The following is a 17,532-nucleotide window of genomic DNA, read 5'->3' on the forward strand; positions in this document are numbered from 1 at the left end:
TTTTTCCCAAAGTCACCTGATCAAAATTTTGAGATAGCCATTTTGTTCAACATGTTCGAAAATATTATAGGCCTAACTATGTCTTTTAGGATGACTTAGTCCCCCAAAGTTCCCAGGGGAAGGGCTGAAAGTTATGAACTTTACCCAATGTTTACATCACAGTTTATATAATTAGCAGTATGATCATTCTCTATCTCACCCATTATAAAAACCCGGACCGGGGTGCGAGTGCTCCGGAGAACGTTTTTGCAGATATAAACATAGGCGAAGTCAGATCTTTTCACGGGTAGACAAGTCAGATTTCTCTTGGACGCGAAGCTTGGCTTCAACGTTGGAACACTAATTTTGAAGAAACTAATTTTAAATTAATTTATTCCAATACATACATGAAAACCGGTAGTTAGTAGTGTAATGTTATTATTAGATGTTTTTAGGAATTAAAAATAGGTTTCGAAGTCTCAAGTTGGTTTCAAAGGCATTTTGAGAAAGTTTCTGCCAAAATACGTGTTCTAGGGTAATTGGATCGCTGATGGCAGATCAAATGAGAGGAGCTGTTTGTACGCGCCGATATAAATATAAATATATATATATATATATATATATATATATATATATATATATATATATATATATATATACACACACACACACACACACACACACACACACACACATATATATATATATATATATATATATATATATATATATATATATATATATATATATATATATATATATATATATATATATATATATATATATATATATATATATATATATATATATATATATATATATATATATATATATATATATATATATATATATATATATATATATATATATATATATATATATATATATATATATATATATATATATATATATATATATATATATATATATATATATATATATATATATATATATATATATATATATATATATATATATATATATATATATATATATATATATATATATATATATATATATATATATATATATATATATATATATATATATATATATATATATATATATATATATATATATATATATATATATATATATATATATATATATATATATATATATATATATATATATATATATATATATATATATATATACTACGAAAACTTTACTAAAAAGAAAGTTTTTTTTAAAGAAAAGTAAAGGCCATATTAAACTTAAGATCAGTAGAAATAGAAGCCTACAATAATTCAAACTCAAAACGACCAGAAATTATTATTAAAGAATAAAAAAGGAGAGGAGAATAATTGGTGTGGCGGTAACACTGCATATAAATTTATATGAATGTATATTTAGTGGGCTGTAATAATGCAAAAGGTAAATAAATCATTGGTTTAAGAATGAAAAGACAGACAAGGAATAAATTTACGACGATAATCAAGTAAAAAGTTAGTTTTATTTGAACAATGCCATAAAGCAATGACAATTGATTATGATCTAGAGATTATTATCTGATAAAATAAATATCACGACGTGAAAAAAAAATGATAAACTATCCAGTTTCGGATCCAGAGGGGGGGGGCGAGGGTTACCCCCGTAAAGTAGTCTAAAGTAGTGTAATTTACCTAATTAACGCAAGTTTGCATAAATTAAACTTGCTCCTAACGTAAGTTTGTCGGATCAACCTATTTTGCGTCCCCCCCTAAAAAAATCCTGGATCCGCCCCTGAAACCATCACGCCTACTCCACCAGTTGTTAGAAGAAGAAAAAATTCCTTATTTTCACAAATTTTATCAACCCCCAGCCCCCTTTTTTTATAAAATCCTACATAGGCCGATCAGTTGAGTTCACGTAAATAATGGATTAATTCATAATTTGTATATAAATTAATTCATACCTGTGAGATGGGACACTTGCAAACCATTTGGCTGGCTCACCAAGTTTTTTTCTGCTTTCGCAATTACGAATAATGCACTTGGTAACCATTTCTCAGTGATTGACGATAACAGACTAATCCGCTAAGGCAGAAATAAGTGGGAGGAGCTTTTTGTTCGCACCGAGACCGAAGACCAGAAATGATCTGCGACAAACTTACTGTCTATAAACTGTGGTTAACATATAGTATTGGTTATTTGGAAGTATACAGACGTTTTCAGGGGAGATTTTTCCTGGTAGTGGGGGGGTGGGTGGGTCAGGAGTTATGTGGTAGGATCTTTCTATGAAGGAAGTTTTCATGGGGGAAGGGACATTGCTATGAAGGGGACGCCGGACTTCCCAGCATTATTTAAAAAAAGATCATAAATTTAATATAAAAAAACAAGGATTTCAACTGCAACAGCAGCAACATCGAAACTTTAAACGAACAGAAAATATTACATATATAATTGGGTTCACCCCGTAGTCAATGCCTCGCTCTTTAAGCCAAAGATTTTTTAGTACTTTCATAAGAGCTATTTATTCTAATTAACGGCCTTTGTGATTAAGCGTTCATTTTTAAAGAGTTGGAACAAAATTTGAACTTTTGCTTAAAGAGCAAGGTATTGACTAGGGGGCGAACCCCCTAATAAACGTATTAAAAATATATTAATATAGAAGTTCGTTACGTAAGTTAATTGGTAAGTTACGTATATTTATTACTAATAAAAACGTTCGTAAATAAAATTAAAAAAGTTTCGAGAAAGCCATTTAACTAAATAAATATAAATTAATATGAAAATTTTGTTTTTTTTATTCATGTACGGTGAGCCAAGATCAAAACCTGCATTTATTCAAAAACGTTCAAAAATTAAATAAAAAAAAACAAATTTTTTAAACTGAAAGTAAGGAGCGACATTAAAACTTAAAACAACAGAAATTATTCTGTATATGAAAGAGACTGTCCCCTCCTCAACGCCTCGCTCTTTACGCTAAAGTTTTTTATTGTTTTAAAAAATAAAGTTGTGAGACAGAGTCAAACTTTAGCGTAAAGAGCGAGGCGTTGAGGAGGGGACAGTCTCTTTCATATACAGAATAATTTCTGTTCGTTTTAAGATTTAATGTCGCTCCTTACTTTCAGTTTAAAAAACTTGTTTTTTTTTATTTAATTATCTGAAAAACCGGTTCTTAAACAAACTTCACTCCTCGAAAGAACTTCAGTGTAGTGGCTATAAGACACAAGTACCGAATTTTCTTTTTTTTTAATCCTGAACTGGAGACTTAGTTCTCTGCCTCGAACAAAAAAGAAAAACACTATTCGCATAGGTAGCACTAATGTGGCTAGTTTTTTCTTCTTTTTTCCCTAGAGGTGACTGTATGAAACCATTAGCCATTGAATGTTGGGAAAGGGACCATTTGACTAAAAACTACAATATATGGGACATGTTATGGGACAATACATGTCCCATTTAAGTAGCAAAAGAGATTGCACCACAGCTAAAGTGCCAGTTTCTGCCATTTTGTGCAACGAAACACCAAATTTTTGCCGAAATAGTTACATAGGCAAAAAATTTTTCATAGTCTATAGCTTCGAACCAAAGGTTTTGAACCCAATCTTATCAAATAAAATATGTAATATTTTGCTTTGCACAAAATTTTTTGCATATTTTGCAATATTTGCAATATATTTTGCACAAAATCGTAGATAGATGTTTAATAATTGCTTAAAGAGCTGTTGCTCCTATCTGCCTGGTTTTTACAAATGAAATTAAAAAAAAACATGTTTTTCAACTGAAAATAAGGAGCAACACTAAAACCTAAAACGAACAGAAATTATTACTTATATGAAGGGGCTGCCCCCTCCTCAGCACCTCGCTTTTTATGTTAAAGTTTTTAGTACTTTCAAAAAAGCTTCTTGTTTTTCTAACTAAACGACCCTTGTGGGTCAGGAGTCGTTCTACAAAAATTGGGACAAAACTCAAACTTAAGCGTAAAGAGTGAGGTGTTGAGGTGGGGGTAGCCCCCTTAATATAAGTAATAATTTCTGTTTGTTTTAAGTTTTAATGTTGCTCTTTACTTTCAGTTGCAAAAACTTGTTCTTTTTATTTAATTTCTGATCGTTTTTAAACTAATGTCAGAAAATCTGGCCCCACCTTCACGGAGAAATTTCCCTCCCATGGAAAGATCCTCTAGACAATTCAATACCGGTGAAAATTTACCCCGGATAATTACCCTTAACAACCCCAGTCGTAAAATTGAGACGGAAAAGAGAAAGCAAAACATAAAAATAGTTTTGTATAGGAATTCTAGCAAATTCCCCCTGTGTGTAATTTCCTCCGACAAGTCCACCCCTTGGAAACTTCCCTCTGCATGGAAAATCTCCCCGTGGAAAAATCCCAGCAGAAAATTCACCTCCCCGCCCGAAAATGTATGCTTAATTCCCAATAACAAATACTATGCGTAAACAATGGGCAAATTTTATAACTTAAAGACCTTGCCCCTGGGGCTGTGGGGGGGGGGTCATTTTGTATTTAGAGATATAGTTATTGGCTCTTTCAGCTATGATGAACAAAACGGTTATCCAAAAATCTTGATCGGGCAATTTTAGGGAAAATGGGGCGGGGAGATGCCTAGTTGCCCTCCAATCTTTTTCGTCACTTAGAAAGGACACTAGAACTTTTAGTTTCCGTTCAAATGAACCTCTCACGATATTCTAGGACTACTGGGTTGATGCGATCACCCCTGGAGAAAAAGAAATAAATGACCACGCATCCGTGATCTTTCTTCTGGCAAAAAATATAAAATTCCTCATTTTTGCAGATAGGAGCTGGAAACCTCGACAGTAAAGTTTTCTAAGACGCTTAATCTGATCGTGTGATTTTCATTACGATTCTATGACTTTTAGGGGGTGTTTTCAACCTTTTTTCTAAAATAAGGCAATGCTCGTAGCCTTTAATGGGTAGCATTAAACTTAACGAAACTTATATATTTGAAATTGGCGCGATAAGCCGATTCTTTTGATGTAACTATTGGTATCGAACTTTCGTTTTTAGAGTCTCGGTTACCATTGTCACTCCTTACTTGCAGTTCGTTACCACGAACTGTTTGATTCATCTTGATAGCTTCCTTGTAAAATGCTATATGAAACCTGAAATGGTATATTTTGGTTCCATTTCTGGAGTGGAAAGACTGATAAGCATGACAATCATGTCACTGCCATCTTCATGATTAAAAACCCTTATTGAAAGTACACAATTTTCCATCTTATATACTCCTCATACTAGCCCCATTAGTCGGTGAAAACTAGAAAATGTATTAAAAAAAACTTCCAAATAAAACAAAAACGTTTATTTAGTTTTATTTTAGATGAAAATAATTTATTTTCTTAATCCGGATGTGTGTCTGAAAGTACATAATACGACCAAAAAATGCAACAGATGATCGTAATGATATTTATAATATGATATTTATTTAAATATTATATACAATAATACAATATTTATAAAGTAATATTATATAAAATAAAGACACTAATATTATACAATAATATAATATAATATATCATAATATAATATTATATAATAAGAAAATATTAGTAGCATAATATTTATAATATAACATACCGAGATCGATTCATCAGGGGAATTGTTCCGCGAATGGGTGAGAAAAGAAAAATAGCATATACAATCTACTGAATTGTACATACTGATACATAGCATACACAGCTGGATCCACAAGTTGTCATAGCCTGCTCTGTAACCAAAACTACGTTTAGTGAGAGTGGACTTTCAAATGTTGCTGAAGACCTCCGAAAGGTTTTGCTGGATAAAATGCTTTTAAGCTTATAAGCCTTGGTCAGGTCACACTCGTCACGATTACCACAAACCTTGATCCGCGTTTCAAGAAGATGCATTTCTTCCCTGATGATTTTCTCCGAGTTGAGTAAAATAGCAAGAGAGATAGATTTGGCCTTGTTAGCTGCTGAATTTGTATCAATAGATGCAAGTGCCACGACCACCCCTGTGATTCAACTACGATAAAATCAATTTTTTTTTGGGGGGGGGAGGTATCACATGACGAAATTTTGGTAGTCCACGCAAAGCATGACTTATCATCCGAATGTATCACCGCTCTGCAGATACTCAATAGGTCAATAGCTACAAGAAAGACTGATCCACACAATTCATGGAAATCTCGTAATATTGGTCTAAGAAATACCTATACGAGGTTGTCATGAAATTAATGTTCGTGCCGATGGCTTGTCTAAAAGAGAGTTTTCCAAAATTGGCCAGCTAATACCAGAAAGGCAGAACCGACTCTCAGAGAAAGACATTAGCATGTTACCGTTTTTGAACAACCAAAAATAGCCAGTACTTTATTTTTCACTGTCCAGAGCCCGAATATTTGCAATGCTGGGTTTTCATGATATCACTTAGGTAACCATAGTTATTTTTAGTGTTTTACTTTATATTATTCGAAGTTTGAAAAAAAAAATATGCAAAATATTTTTTATTTCAGTTTTCGGTATTGAACTTTTGCAATACTAAGATTTAATCTGAGCAAAAAACTGATTCACAATATCGATGACGATATATTGAATACCGAAAGCAAAAATAAAGAATATTTTGATTTATCGTTTGATCAATTTATCACCCGACATTAAAATAATCATGGGAAAAATAGAATAATATAAGTACAAAAATTATAATATAATAAGAATGATGAAACAGTTGATAATAAGAATACGAGAATGCAATTAATTTAAACACTAAACTTTCAGCAAAACCTATTTAATATATTTTTAGCTATTTTATTCAATTCTGCTTTTCAAATGTTTCTAAAATAGTAATATATTTGAGGTAATGACGGTCTTTGTCTTCTTTTGATGGAAAAAAGAAATCCAAAAAAATATGAATAATCAATTCAAAAACTTACAAAGAAATTATAATTGACAAAAAACTAACAAAATCAAAAAGGCAGTAAAATAAGTATTATTAAAATGATCTGGATACACATAACATACAATGTATGGAACGCACTGCTTTACATGCGACAAAAAGCGAAAAAAAAGAATATTAGAAAGATAAAACTTAACGAGGGTGAATTTCAGCCAGTAAAATAAACAAAAATATGAAGCAAATTTTGTCAAAGACTTATGTTAAGCCGTCCTAATTGCAAAGAAAAAAAACACCCTTTAGTAACCTGAACAGAAGGAAAACAACTGATTTAAGAATGGAGTTTTCTGTAGCTTGTTTTTCATCCGTCATTTTTTCCCATTTGCAAAGGTTAATTGGAAAGGTAAGTCTAGCGAAAAATTAGCTTGTTTTTCATCCGCCATTTGTTCCCATTTGCTAATGTTAATTGGAAAGGTAAGTCTTAGCGTCTTCAGTCAAACTGGCTGAAAATTAGCTTGTTTTTCATCCGTCATTTTTTCACATTTGCTAAGGTTAATTGGAAAGGTAAGTCTAGCGAAAAATTAGCTTGTTTTTCATCCGCCATTTGTTCCCATTCGCTAAGGTTAATTGGAAAGGTAAGTCTTAGCGTCTTCAGCCAAACTGGCTGAAAATTAGCTTGTTTTTCATCCGTCATTTTTTCACATTTGCTAAGGTTAATTGGAAAGGTAAGTCTAGCGAAAAATTAGCTTGTTTTTCATCCGCCATTTGTTCCCATTTGCTAAGGTTAATTGGAAAGGTAAGTCTTAGCGTCTTCAGCCAAACTGGCTGAAAATTAGCTTGTTTTTCATCCGTCATTTTTTCACATTTGCTAAGGTTAATTGGAAAGGTAAGTCTAGCGAAAAATTAGCTTGTTTTTCATCCGCCATTTGTTCCCATTTGCTAAGGTTAATTGGAAAGGTAAGTCTTAGCGTCTTCAGCCAAACTGGCTGAAAAATAGCTTGTTTTTCATCCGTCATTTTTTCACATTTGCTAAGGTTAATTGGAAAGGTAAGTCTAGCGAAAAATTAGCTTGTTTTTCATCCGCCATTTGTTCCCATTTGCTAAGGTTAATTGGAAAGGTAAGTCTTAGCGTCTTCAGCCAAACTAGCTGAAAATTAGCTTGTTTTTCATCCGTCATTTTTTCCCATTTGCTAAGGTTAATTGGAAAGGTAAGTCTAGCGAAAAATTAGCTTGTTTTTCATCCGCCATTTGTTCCCATTTGCTAAGGTTAATTGGAAAGGTAAGTCTTAGCGTCTTCAGCCAAACTAGCTGAAAATTAGCTTGTTTTTCATCCGTCATTTTTTCCCATTCGCTAATGTTAATTGGAAAGGTAAGTCTTAGCGTCTTCAGCCAAACTGGCTGAAAATTAGCTTGTTTTTCATCCGTCATTTTTTCCCATTCGCTAAGGTTAATTGGAAAGGTAAGTCTTAGCGTCTTCAGCCAAACTGGCTGAAAATTAGCTTGTTTTTCATCAGTCATTTTTTCCCATTTGCTAAGGTTAATTGGAAATGTAAGTCTGAGCGTCTTCAGCCAAACTGGCTGAAAATTAGCTTGTTTTTCATTCGTCATATTTTCTCATTTGCTAAGGTTAATTGGAAAGGCAAGTCTTAGCGTATTCAGCCAAACTGCAAACTGGCTGAAAATAAGCTTGTTTTTCATCCGTCATTTTTTCCCATTTGCTAAGGTTATTGAAAAGGTAAGTCTTAGCGTCTTCAACCAAACTGGCTAAAAATTACCCTTGTGTGGTTTTATTTGTCTTTTAATTATTTTACTTCGTTCTTCGGTTTTTCTCGTACTTAAATGCACGTGGACAAGAAAAGAAAAAATAGAAGAGATAGGAGGAGGTTGGCTGGTTTAAAAGAAGAGAGAGAAATAAAAAAGAAATTATAGTTACCTTCCAAGCTTTTGCTGTTCCAAAGGGCGTATCCTTTCATTCAAAGGCCTAAACAGTTGTTTCCTTGAAAGGGTTCCGTCATCTCTTTTAACACAGTGACTATGTCTATTTTTGGGTGTTTCTGGAACTTGCACTGCCTTATCACTAGTGTCAATACTATTCACCACTTTCCAATCTAATCTGGAGTTGCCACTCATTGGTAAGTTTGGGGGATGAAAATTATCAATTAAAATTCGCCTTCCTGCTGGCTTCCCTGAGTTAGCACTATTATGGTGAATCAATTTGGAAAATGATTCTGGAGATTGTTTTATTGAGGCTCGATTTTCTTGGAAATCCGAATAATTTTGTCCAATGAAATTGTTGTTATTTTTGTTCGTATGCATTACTCGTTTTCTGCTTAACCAATCAATTTTATCGTCTGTAGTATCTCTCCTGTTCACAGTTCCGTTAGCTAAATTTAGTGAATTACCTTCACCCGGACCTCTAGCATCAGATATTTTCTGCCAAGGATTTGGAGGTCCTTTATTCTGAAAAGGCACGTATCTCTTTTGCTCATCTCGCATGTGGGGTGTGTTTCGGTATTGTTTAGAATTTGGCAACATTTCTCTGGAACCGGCGAAAAAAGCATGACTGGAAAAGGAGATAAAGAAGATCAAAGAATAAGCAAAGGAGGGCTCAACAATATCTTTTTTCCAATATTATATCTCTCCCTTTAACAAGGAAAAGATTATAAAATGTATATTAAAATGCAAGCAGTTCTGTTTTAGAATTGTGAGTCATAGCAGTTTCTACTATGCACCAAGCGTTGAAGTTCCAAGGACACTAAGAATTAAAATGTTCTTATTTATTAATTATAAATTAATTATTTAAATTTGTTGAATTGAAATTTACGCTACTACATGCTTCTAAAAAATTAGATAAACCTGGGAACTCAAATTTTAGCACAAAAACTGTATATAGTATATATACTGCCAATTTCCAACAATGGGGCGGGGGGAACTATTTTTAATTTCTTGAAGATACAACGCAAAAAGATCATTAAGAAAATGATACACCACTTAGTAGAAAGTGCCAAGTACAAAAATAAAGAACGCGTGTGAAAAACCTGTAGAAAAACTGCAAAAAAAAAAAATCATAATGGAGCTCTAGAAATTGTAACTTTCCTGATTGCTGTAGCAAATGGCAAATACTGCCATTAATTGGTAGTAAACTGGATAAAAACAGTGATTTAATAATTCAAATTATGTGAGAACATAACCCTAACATCTTGTTGCGAAATAGGAATTGAAAAGAAATGTATATATCACTGAACAGATAAGTGTATAAACTAAGCATTAATGTTTACTATTAAAATTCGTCAAGATTACCTACAGGAACATAAGAAACATATTTTTAAGAAGACCAATTAGGCTATCCTATTTTGTTGTATTTAGTAGACTATTGATACATCAATATAATCCAATTTTTCTTATGATTAGAACAATGTCAGTTTACTAACTTAATTTTGACGTATCAAACAGTTTGTGCTAACAGAATGTAAGTAAGGAGTGACTCTGATGAACAGTAACTGAAACTTTAAAAGGAATTTTGATAACAAATAATACACCAAAAGGATTTGTTTTTTATGTTGACTCCAAATATACAACCATTAAAAATATTTTACGAATCGTAAGCAATGAGCCTGGGAATGGGAATGCTTGCCTGATTTTTGAAAAAGGGATGAAATACCCAATAAGATCAAATTATCTTAACGAAAATCACACCATCAGTTTCAGCATATCAGAGGATCCTAATGTAAAGTTTCAAGCTCCTATCTGTAAAAGTGTAAAATTTTACATTTTCTGCCGGGAGAAAGACTACAGGTACGTGTTTATTTGTTATTTTTTGTCTCCCCCTACCCCAGGGGTGGTTGTATCAAATCACTGGTCCTAGAAAACGGGAGAGGGCTCCTTTAAATGGAACTTAAAAGAGTTAGTGTCTTTTGTAAATTGAAAAAAAGACAGTACGGTATTCAGGATCCCTCTTTCTGGCATCGGGGGGGGGGCTGTGCCATTTTGTTGAATCAAACAACAATTATGCCCCAAAAAGGACCAAGCTGCTATCGCCTGAAAACTATGAGGTAGCTAATCGATTTAGAAGCATCAGCAAACTAAATATTGAGCTTCTCAGTTGCAAAGGAAATAATGCCGCACGGTGGTGCATTCGTTCCCGAAAAGTCACGAGGTCCATATAAGATAAAAGGTTAATATGAGGTTAGATAAAAGGTTCTCCTTCAGTGTAACAAAACATCATAGACAGCACAAATCAAAAGGATATTAGATGAGAATGGATTTTCAAGTTCGTGGGAGAAGGGAAAAGGGCCAGAAGATCATGAAAAGTTCTTCAAGGAATATAGTGCAAGACTTGAAGAACAGGAAGTGCAACTATGGCAAGCAGCTGTGGACAAATCTCCGAGCCTTACTTTGTATAGAGAAGTAAAAGAGAATTTTGGTCAGGAGTTATATTTCAAGCTGGGATTGCCCATTAAATATCTGAGGATTTGGATTAAGATTCTAGAAAGTTGTCTTCCAATTTATGCTAAGGTTGTAAGGAAAATGAGGGACGGTCCGGAGGCCGGGTATAGTTGTTTGAGATGTGGGGAGAATGATTATGGGTTGGGCCATTTCCTCCTCCGGTGTAAGCAACTCTCTCATTTAAGGGGATTAATTATCCAGGAGGGGGAAGATAGGCTGCTTTGCGAGTTAATGAGGTCTAGGACTCCCCGTTATATTGTGGCAGTAGGAAATTTTGTATTGATGGGAAGGATGTTAAATGAAGTGTAATTTTTCTTTAGTATTTGTCTTTTTGTATATGGCTTTAATTGGCTTTTAAATACAGATTATTATTATTATTATTATTATGGGCATTTATTTTAATGCTTAATTTAAGTAAATTGATTCGTTTGATTTTTCATAGAATTATGTCTAATGATGCTTAATTACGTGGAAGAAGGATGACAGATTTCCAAAGATTCTTCTTTTCGGCCAACCACCTAGGGCTAAATGGAAAGCAAGTCGTCTGCGGTTGGGATGGGAGAATGATGTAAAGAAAGGTTTAAGGGAAATGGGAGCTTTCTGGAAGGTTGTAAAGAGGGGGGCTTTGAATAGATTATGATAGAGGAGGAGTATATATAGCTGTGTTGTCTTCAGGCGACTTGGTGCTGCAGTGAGTTGTTAGTAGTAGTAGTAATTGCGCATAAGCTAATAGAAAGAGCGAGGCAATGAGGAGGGTAAAGCCCCTTTCATATACGGAATAATTTCTGTTCGTTTTAAGCTTTAATGTCACTCCTTACTTTCAGTAAAAAAAAGCTTGTTTTTCTAATTTAATATATCATATAGGACAATATGTCATAGGTAATTAAACTTTTTGATAAGGATTTTATGGTAAGAATTTAATGTTAAACATAATAAATTAAGGGCTGCTAAACACGATAAATAAAGAAATTTTCGTATTTTAATGCATTTCTGTGTAACTAATGATATGGTGTAGCTTAGGAAGCAGATGAAGGGATTAGGGAAGAGAGGACGAAAAGTTTACGGTTCTTTTGATTTTTCTTTTGTTTACGGGGTCGTATCTTTTATTTTTCTTATTTAGTTATAAGTTTTTTTTTTAACAAAACCTACAACAAAAACTTACAAAACAAATTAACGAAACATACAAGAATTTGCAATTTCCTGAAAGACTTGGACGTTAAATAGAACGAATGGAAAAATAGCAGGGGGGGGGGGAATAAGGAAACTAAATAATTTTAAAAATTGCATAGCATTTTGCCTGCACCAATTAAAAAGTGTGGCTTTGGAAGCAAATAAAAGATGAATAAAAGACGAAATTTCAAAAAAAAATGTGCTTCTTTTACTTACGCTGTTATTACTTTTTTTCTTATTTGTTGAATATTTTGTTTGAGAGGGTTTCCTTCTTGGGATTGAAAATTATAATTAGCTCTGTATTAGAATAAGGAATCCTTATTTTCTTTGCAGTGCTATTTAAAATTTTCTGGAAGGAAGCCAACGTTAACTATAATAAAAGTAGAAAGGGGAAATTTTTATATGAACATAATGAAAAATAAAAAAACTCAAGAATAATATTTTACTGAAACAGACCTCCGAATTTAGTTTTGGCAATTGAGGACATTATATTTAAAAAAGAAAAACGTGTTTGAAAAATGAGCAAAAATATGACCAGTGGCACGAAAGCTTAAAAATATTAAAGTGTATGATACGAAACTGCTTAAAAATATTTTGAACGTGTAGCTGTCTTTGGGAATTAACAAATTGTTAGTTTTTGTATTTTCACGGACGAAAAGTATCATCGTTTAGTCTCGCTTATTTGTTTTCCGGTTGAACGTCGTAACACCGACAAAATTGTGGCATTACCGTAAAAGCTTCGTAATTTCTAAACAACCAGAATAAAATTCTTCGAAAATCTAAGTGATCAGGCAAAAACCTATGTAAGCTGATGATGCAACAAAAGACTTTATTTTCATGTCCTTGGTATTTTAACATTGTTTGTCAAACACAGAGCTCAATGGCTTATGAAGATCTACTACTACTACTAACAACTCACTGCAGCATCAAGCCGCCTGAGGCAAACACAGATACACACGCTCCTCCTCTGTTCCAATCTATTCAAAGCCTCCCCCTTTACACCCTTTCATGAAGTTCCCACTTCCTTTAAATATTTCTTTGTAACATCCTCCCACCTCAACTGTGGACGACCTGCTTTCCGTTTAGCCATAGACGGTTGGCTGAAAAAAAATCTTTGGCAATCTGTCATCCTTCATCCACAGAACCTGCCCTAGCCATCTCAACCTATTTCTTATTAAAGACCTAGAAAGCGGGATCGAACCACGCGTTTTGTACAGCCTACTGTTTGAAATACGGTCAGGGAGCCGGGTACCCAGAACAATCTGTGGGCAATTTCTCTGGAAAATATCTAACAAATCTTCATCCGCTTTTCGGAGCGCCCATGATTCAGATCCATATTTGACCACTGTCATCACTGTAGCTTCCAATATTCTAATCTTGGTTTGCAGACTTATCCTTCTATTCATCCACACTTTTTTTTAACTGCAAAAAAACACCCTAAGTCTTGGCTACGGTCAGGCAAATTACTAAGTAATTTGCTACTTACAGATACAATACTAATGCCTCGATAATTACCACATTCACTCTTATCACCTTTCTTATACAGGGGTTTAATTAAGGTTCTCCTAAAATCGCTAGGTACTTCCCTATTTTAAAAAAATCCTCTTCATAATCTTCAGTAACTTATTTCTAACCTCAGAGCCGCCATAATTAAAAAACTCCTATACCACACTATCAGTTCCTGGAGCCTTATAATTTTTAGTCCTTTTAGTACTGTCTCTAATTCTTCCTCGCAAAACAAATATTCCTTCACATCCAAGGTATCACAAACTTTTTTATTTTCCTTTATATCTTTTCGTGCAACTCTATCTCGGTTTAGCACAATCTCAAAATGTTCGGCCCATCTGCCTTTCATTATTTCCCTTATCACTAATTGCGGCCCCTTTCCTATCTTTAACTGGGACAAGTCCAGATAGACTTAGACCTTAGATCCTCCTGTGCATCCAGAGGTGCTTAGGATATCCAAGAAGAGTCGCCACTCATCTCTCATCGCTGAAGCTGCCCATACATATTCCCATTTAAGTTGGACTGAGGCATTGAGGTTTGTGAGGTTAGCTCGGTAGCTGCGTCTTAGGTGTTTTTTGGGGGATCCTCTTCTTCTGGTACCACATGGCTGCCACTGAAAGTCAACCTTCTGTAGTGAGTTTCAGGCATGAGGATCGCATAACCGAGGTATCTCTACTTCCTATACTTGATCACTTTGGTTACCAGTGGCTGAAACGTCTTCTGTCGTATAGTAGCGTTTGTTACTTTTGGAACCAGTGGATATTTAGAATGCGCCTTAAGCAAATGTTTTCAAACGTGAGAAGTTTTTTTTCAAGTATTTGATCTATGTGCCAAGTTTCACAACCATACCAAAGCGCTGAGAGGACGTTGCTGTTGAACAGCCTCAGCTTGAGTCGAAGAGGGTACTTCTGGATGCACCAAATTTGAGACAGTTTCCAGAAAGATGCACTAGCCTGGCCGATTCTTCACTTGACTTCTTGCTGGCACGATCCTCAATTGAGGATGGTACTTCTTAAGCACTTGAACTCTACGACTTGCTCTATCATCTGGTTATTGTATCGCAAGTCGAGTGGAGATCCAGTGTTCGGCATATTTTTTGTTTTGTTGGTATTTATCTTAAAGCCAAAAGGTTTGGCAGCGTCCCTGGCTTGGTTAAGGTAATGCTGGAGCTTTTGTTTGCAGGACCCTAGGAGGATGATATCGTCAGCGGAATCAACATCTCTGAGTCTTTTATTATCCAAATGGATCCCATGTCCGTCGCTGGTCTGGAGAATACAATCAATGATAAGAATAAATAGAAGTGGTCATATCACACAGCCGTTACACCCCTGTCATGATATGAAAGTAACGGGTACTTCCGTCACTTGTCTTCAAGCACCATCCTGTGTCTCTGTAGAATGCTTCCATGATTCGAAAGAGCTTATCAAGAATACCGTAGCATTGGAGAACCTTCCAAAGCGTTTGGCGATCTACTGAGTCAAAATCTTTCTCGAAGTCAATAAAGAACAAGTAAAGCTTACTGCACCATTCATTCGCTTCTTCTAGTAGCATTCTAAGAGTAAATACAAGATAAGTATATGATCGGTTTGGCTTGCATATATGCTGCTCCTCTCGGAGATGTTCGTTCAACGCTGGCTGAATTCTGTAAAGGAGTATAGTCGCCAATAGTTTGCTAGGTATAGATACAAGGCTGATATCTCTCCAGTTTTCGCAATTTGCAGCGTCACATTTTTTGAATATTTTGACGAGAACTTTTTTTTCCAATTTTTAGGAATTTCTTCTGTTCTCCAAATTAGAGAGAAAAACGTGGTCCATACAGTTATGCATGCAGCTACTGAACATTTAATCATTTCAGCCTCAATTCGATCTTTCTCAGGAGAATTTCCAGACTTCAACTTCTATGCCACCTTTAGTATCTTCCCCCAGAAGGTACTTTAATATCGACGGCTAGATTTAGAAATGGCATGTATGGTATACCTGGAGGATCAGCAGGTCGAGGTCTATTCAACAACTTTTCGAAATGCGTCGCTTTTCGTTTACTTTATCAGGGTCAGTAAGAAGTCGTCCAAACTCATATTTGACGGGTCTATCTGTCCTTGGACGCTTTCCAACAATGTGGTTGGTGATGCGGTAGACTGACCGAGAGTCCCCCCGTCTAGCAGCTTTTTCATCCTTCTGAGTTTTCTGTTGAAGACTACGGCATTTACCAGCACGGATATTCTTTTTTAAAGCCTTATCAAGCATGGTATACTCTAATTCAAAACGGTGTCTCGCATCAGAGGAAAGATTGTTGAGAAGATAATTCTTCTCGTCAGCCCTCTTCTCGATCAGATCACACAATTGGACGGAGATCCATTCATCCTTTGGCGACTTTCTTATACCAAGCGTTTCGTAGGCAGAATCATTGTAGGTTTTTCTGATAGCAGTCCAAGCTATCTCTCGACTTTCATCTCGAAGCATTTCCAGGGTTTCAAATCTGTTGGCCAGCTTTAACATAAACTGTGACCGAATTTCTAAGTGACTAAGTTTTTTGCAGCCATAGGGCTGTTACCTAGCTGTCCTCATCTTTCTCGGGGCTGACAAATTTGCTCTGATTTTTACAGCCATCAGGCTATGGCCAGAGAAGATATCAACGCCCCTAAATGCCCTTAGATCACATAGTGACGTCTGCCACTTCTTACCAATACGAAAGCAGTCAATCTGTTTTTTGTGTGTCCATTAGGTGAAGTCCAGGAGTACTTGTTTATATCTTTATGGCCAAAGAGAGTTCCGTCAACAACCAAGCCGAAGGACTGAGCCATTTCATTAAGTAACTCTCCATTTTCGCTGCGTTCTCCAAGAACGTGGTTGCCCAGGACGTTCACACAATAATCTCTGTCGTTGCCAACCTTAGCATGAAATCCCCCATGACACACAGAATGTCATGTCTGGGTACATCTTTAAGGATTGATGTCAGTTCATTGTAGAACATCTCCTTCTGATCGTCTTTGGTTTTGCTAGTGGGTACATAGCACGCAACCAGTGTTATTTTCGCATGCTTCTCATGGAATCGAGCAGTCATGGTCCGGTTGTTCACGGGTTTCCAGCTAATCAGTGATTTTGCCGCAGGCTTTAAAATGACTTCGGCCACTCCAGCTTCTCGTTGTGCTTCATGGCCGGTGAAGATTAAAGTGTTTCCACCACAGAGAAGTTGCTTTCCATTTCCTGGCCATCGCATTTCCGGGGAGGGCAATGATGTCTAACCGATAGAGGGTCCTTCCCTAGCCGATAGAGGGTACATCTCCTTCTTTAGCTGTTCCACCTTCGACAGCTGTGCTAGCGTCTGAACGTTCCAAAATTGAATTTTTAATGGTATTTTTGCATTCAAGAATCTTGTCCGTAAGGCGGTTGCAGGGATCGTCGCTGAAAAGGAAATTCCGGTTATATTTTTCTTGGATGCTTCTTTTAGCATAATTTTTTTCCAAGGGAAGATTGCTAGGCCACCGCAAAAATCTCCTCCTTTATCCAGCCTTGAGACTGGAAGTAATTACTTGACAGTCGGAGGCGGTGGCCAGAATGACAACTCCCCCTCAACTTAGTAACATGCCAGTACAATAGATAGATAGATAGATAGATATTTATT

At 35.2% G+C, this 17,532-nt stretch overlaps 1 protein-coding gene across 1 annotated transcript in view; it reads right to left on the reverse strand.

Moving 5' to 3' along the window:
* LOC148945511 (uncharacterized) overlaps nucleotides 1-17,532 on the reverse strand; it is a 198,986-nt gene that overhangs the window by 60,084 nt on the left and 121,370 nt on the right. Inside the window, exon 7 of the mRNA XM_089098780.1 lies at nucleotides 8,722-9,351. Within this exon, the coding sequence (XP_088954906.1) occupies nucleotides 8,722-9,351 (630 nt within the window). The remainder of the gene's footprint in view (nucleotides 1-8,721; nucleotides 9,352-17,532) is intronic.

This window comes from Artemia sp. Qi Xiang Cuo, chromosome 13, assembly GCF_049724085.1.
Source record: "Artemia sp. Qi Xiang Cuo chromosome 13, ASM4972408v1, whole genome shotgun sequence".
In the NCBI taxonomy this organism is placed as follows: domain Eukaryota; kingdom Metazoa; phylum Arthropoda; class Branchiopoda; order Anostraca; family Artemiidae; genus Artemia; species Artemia sp. Qi Xiang Cuo.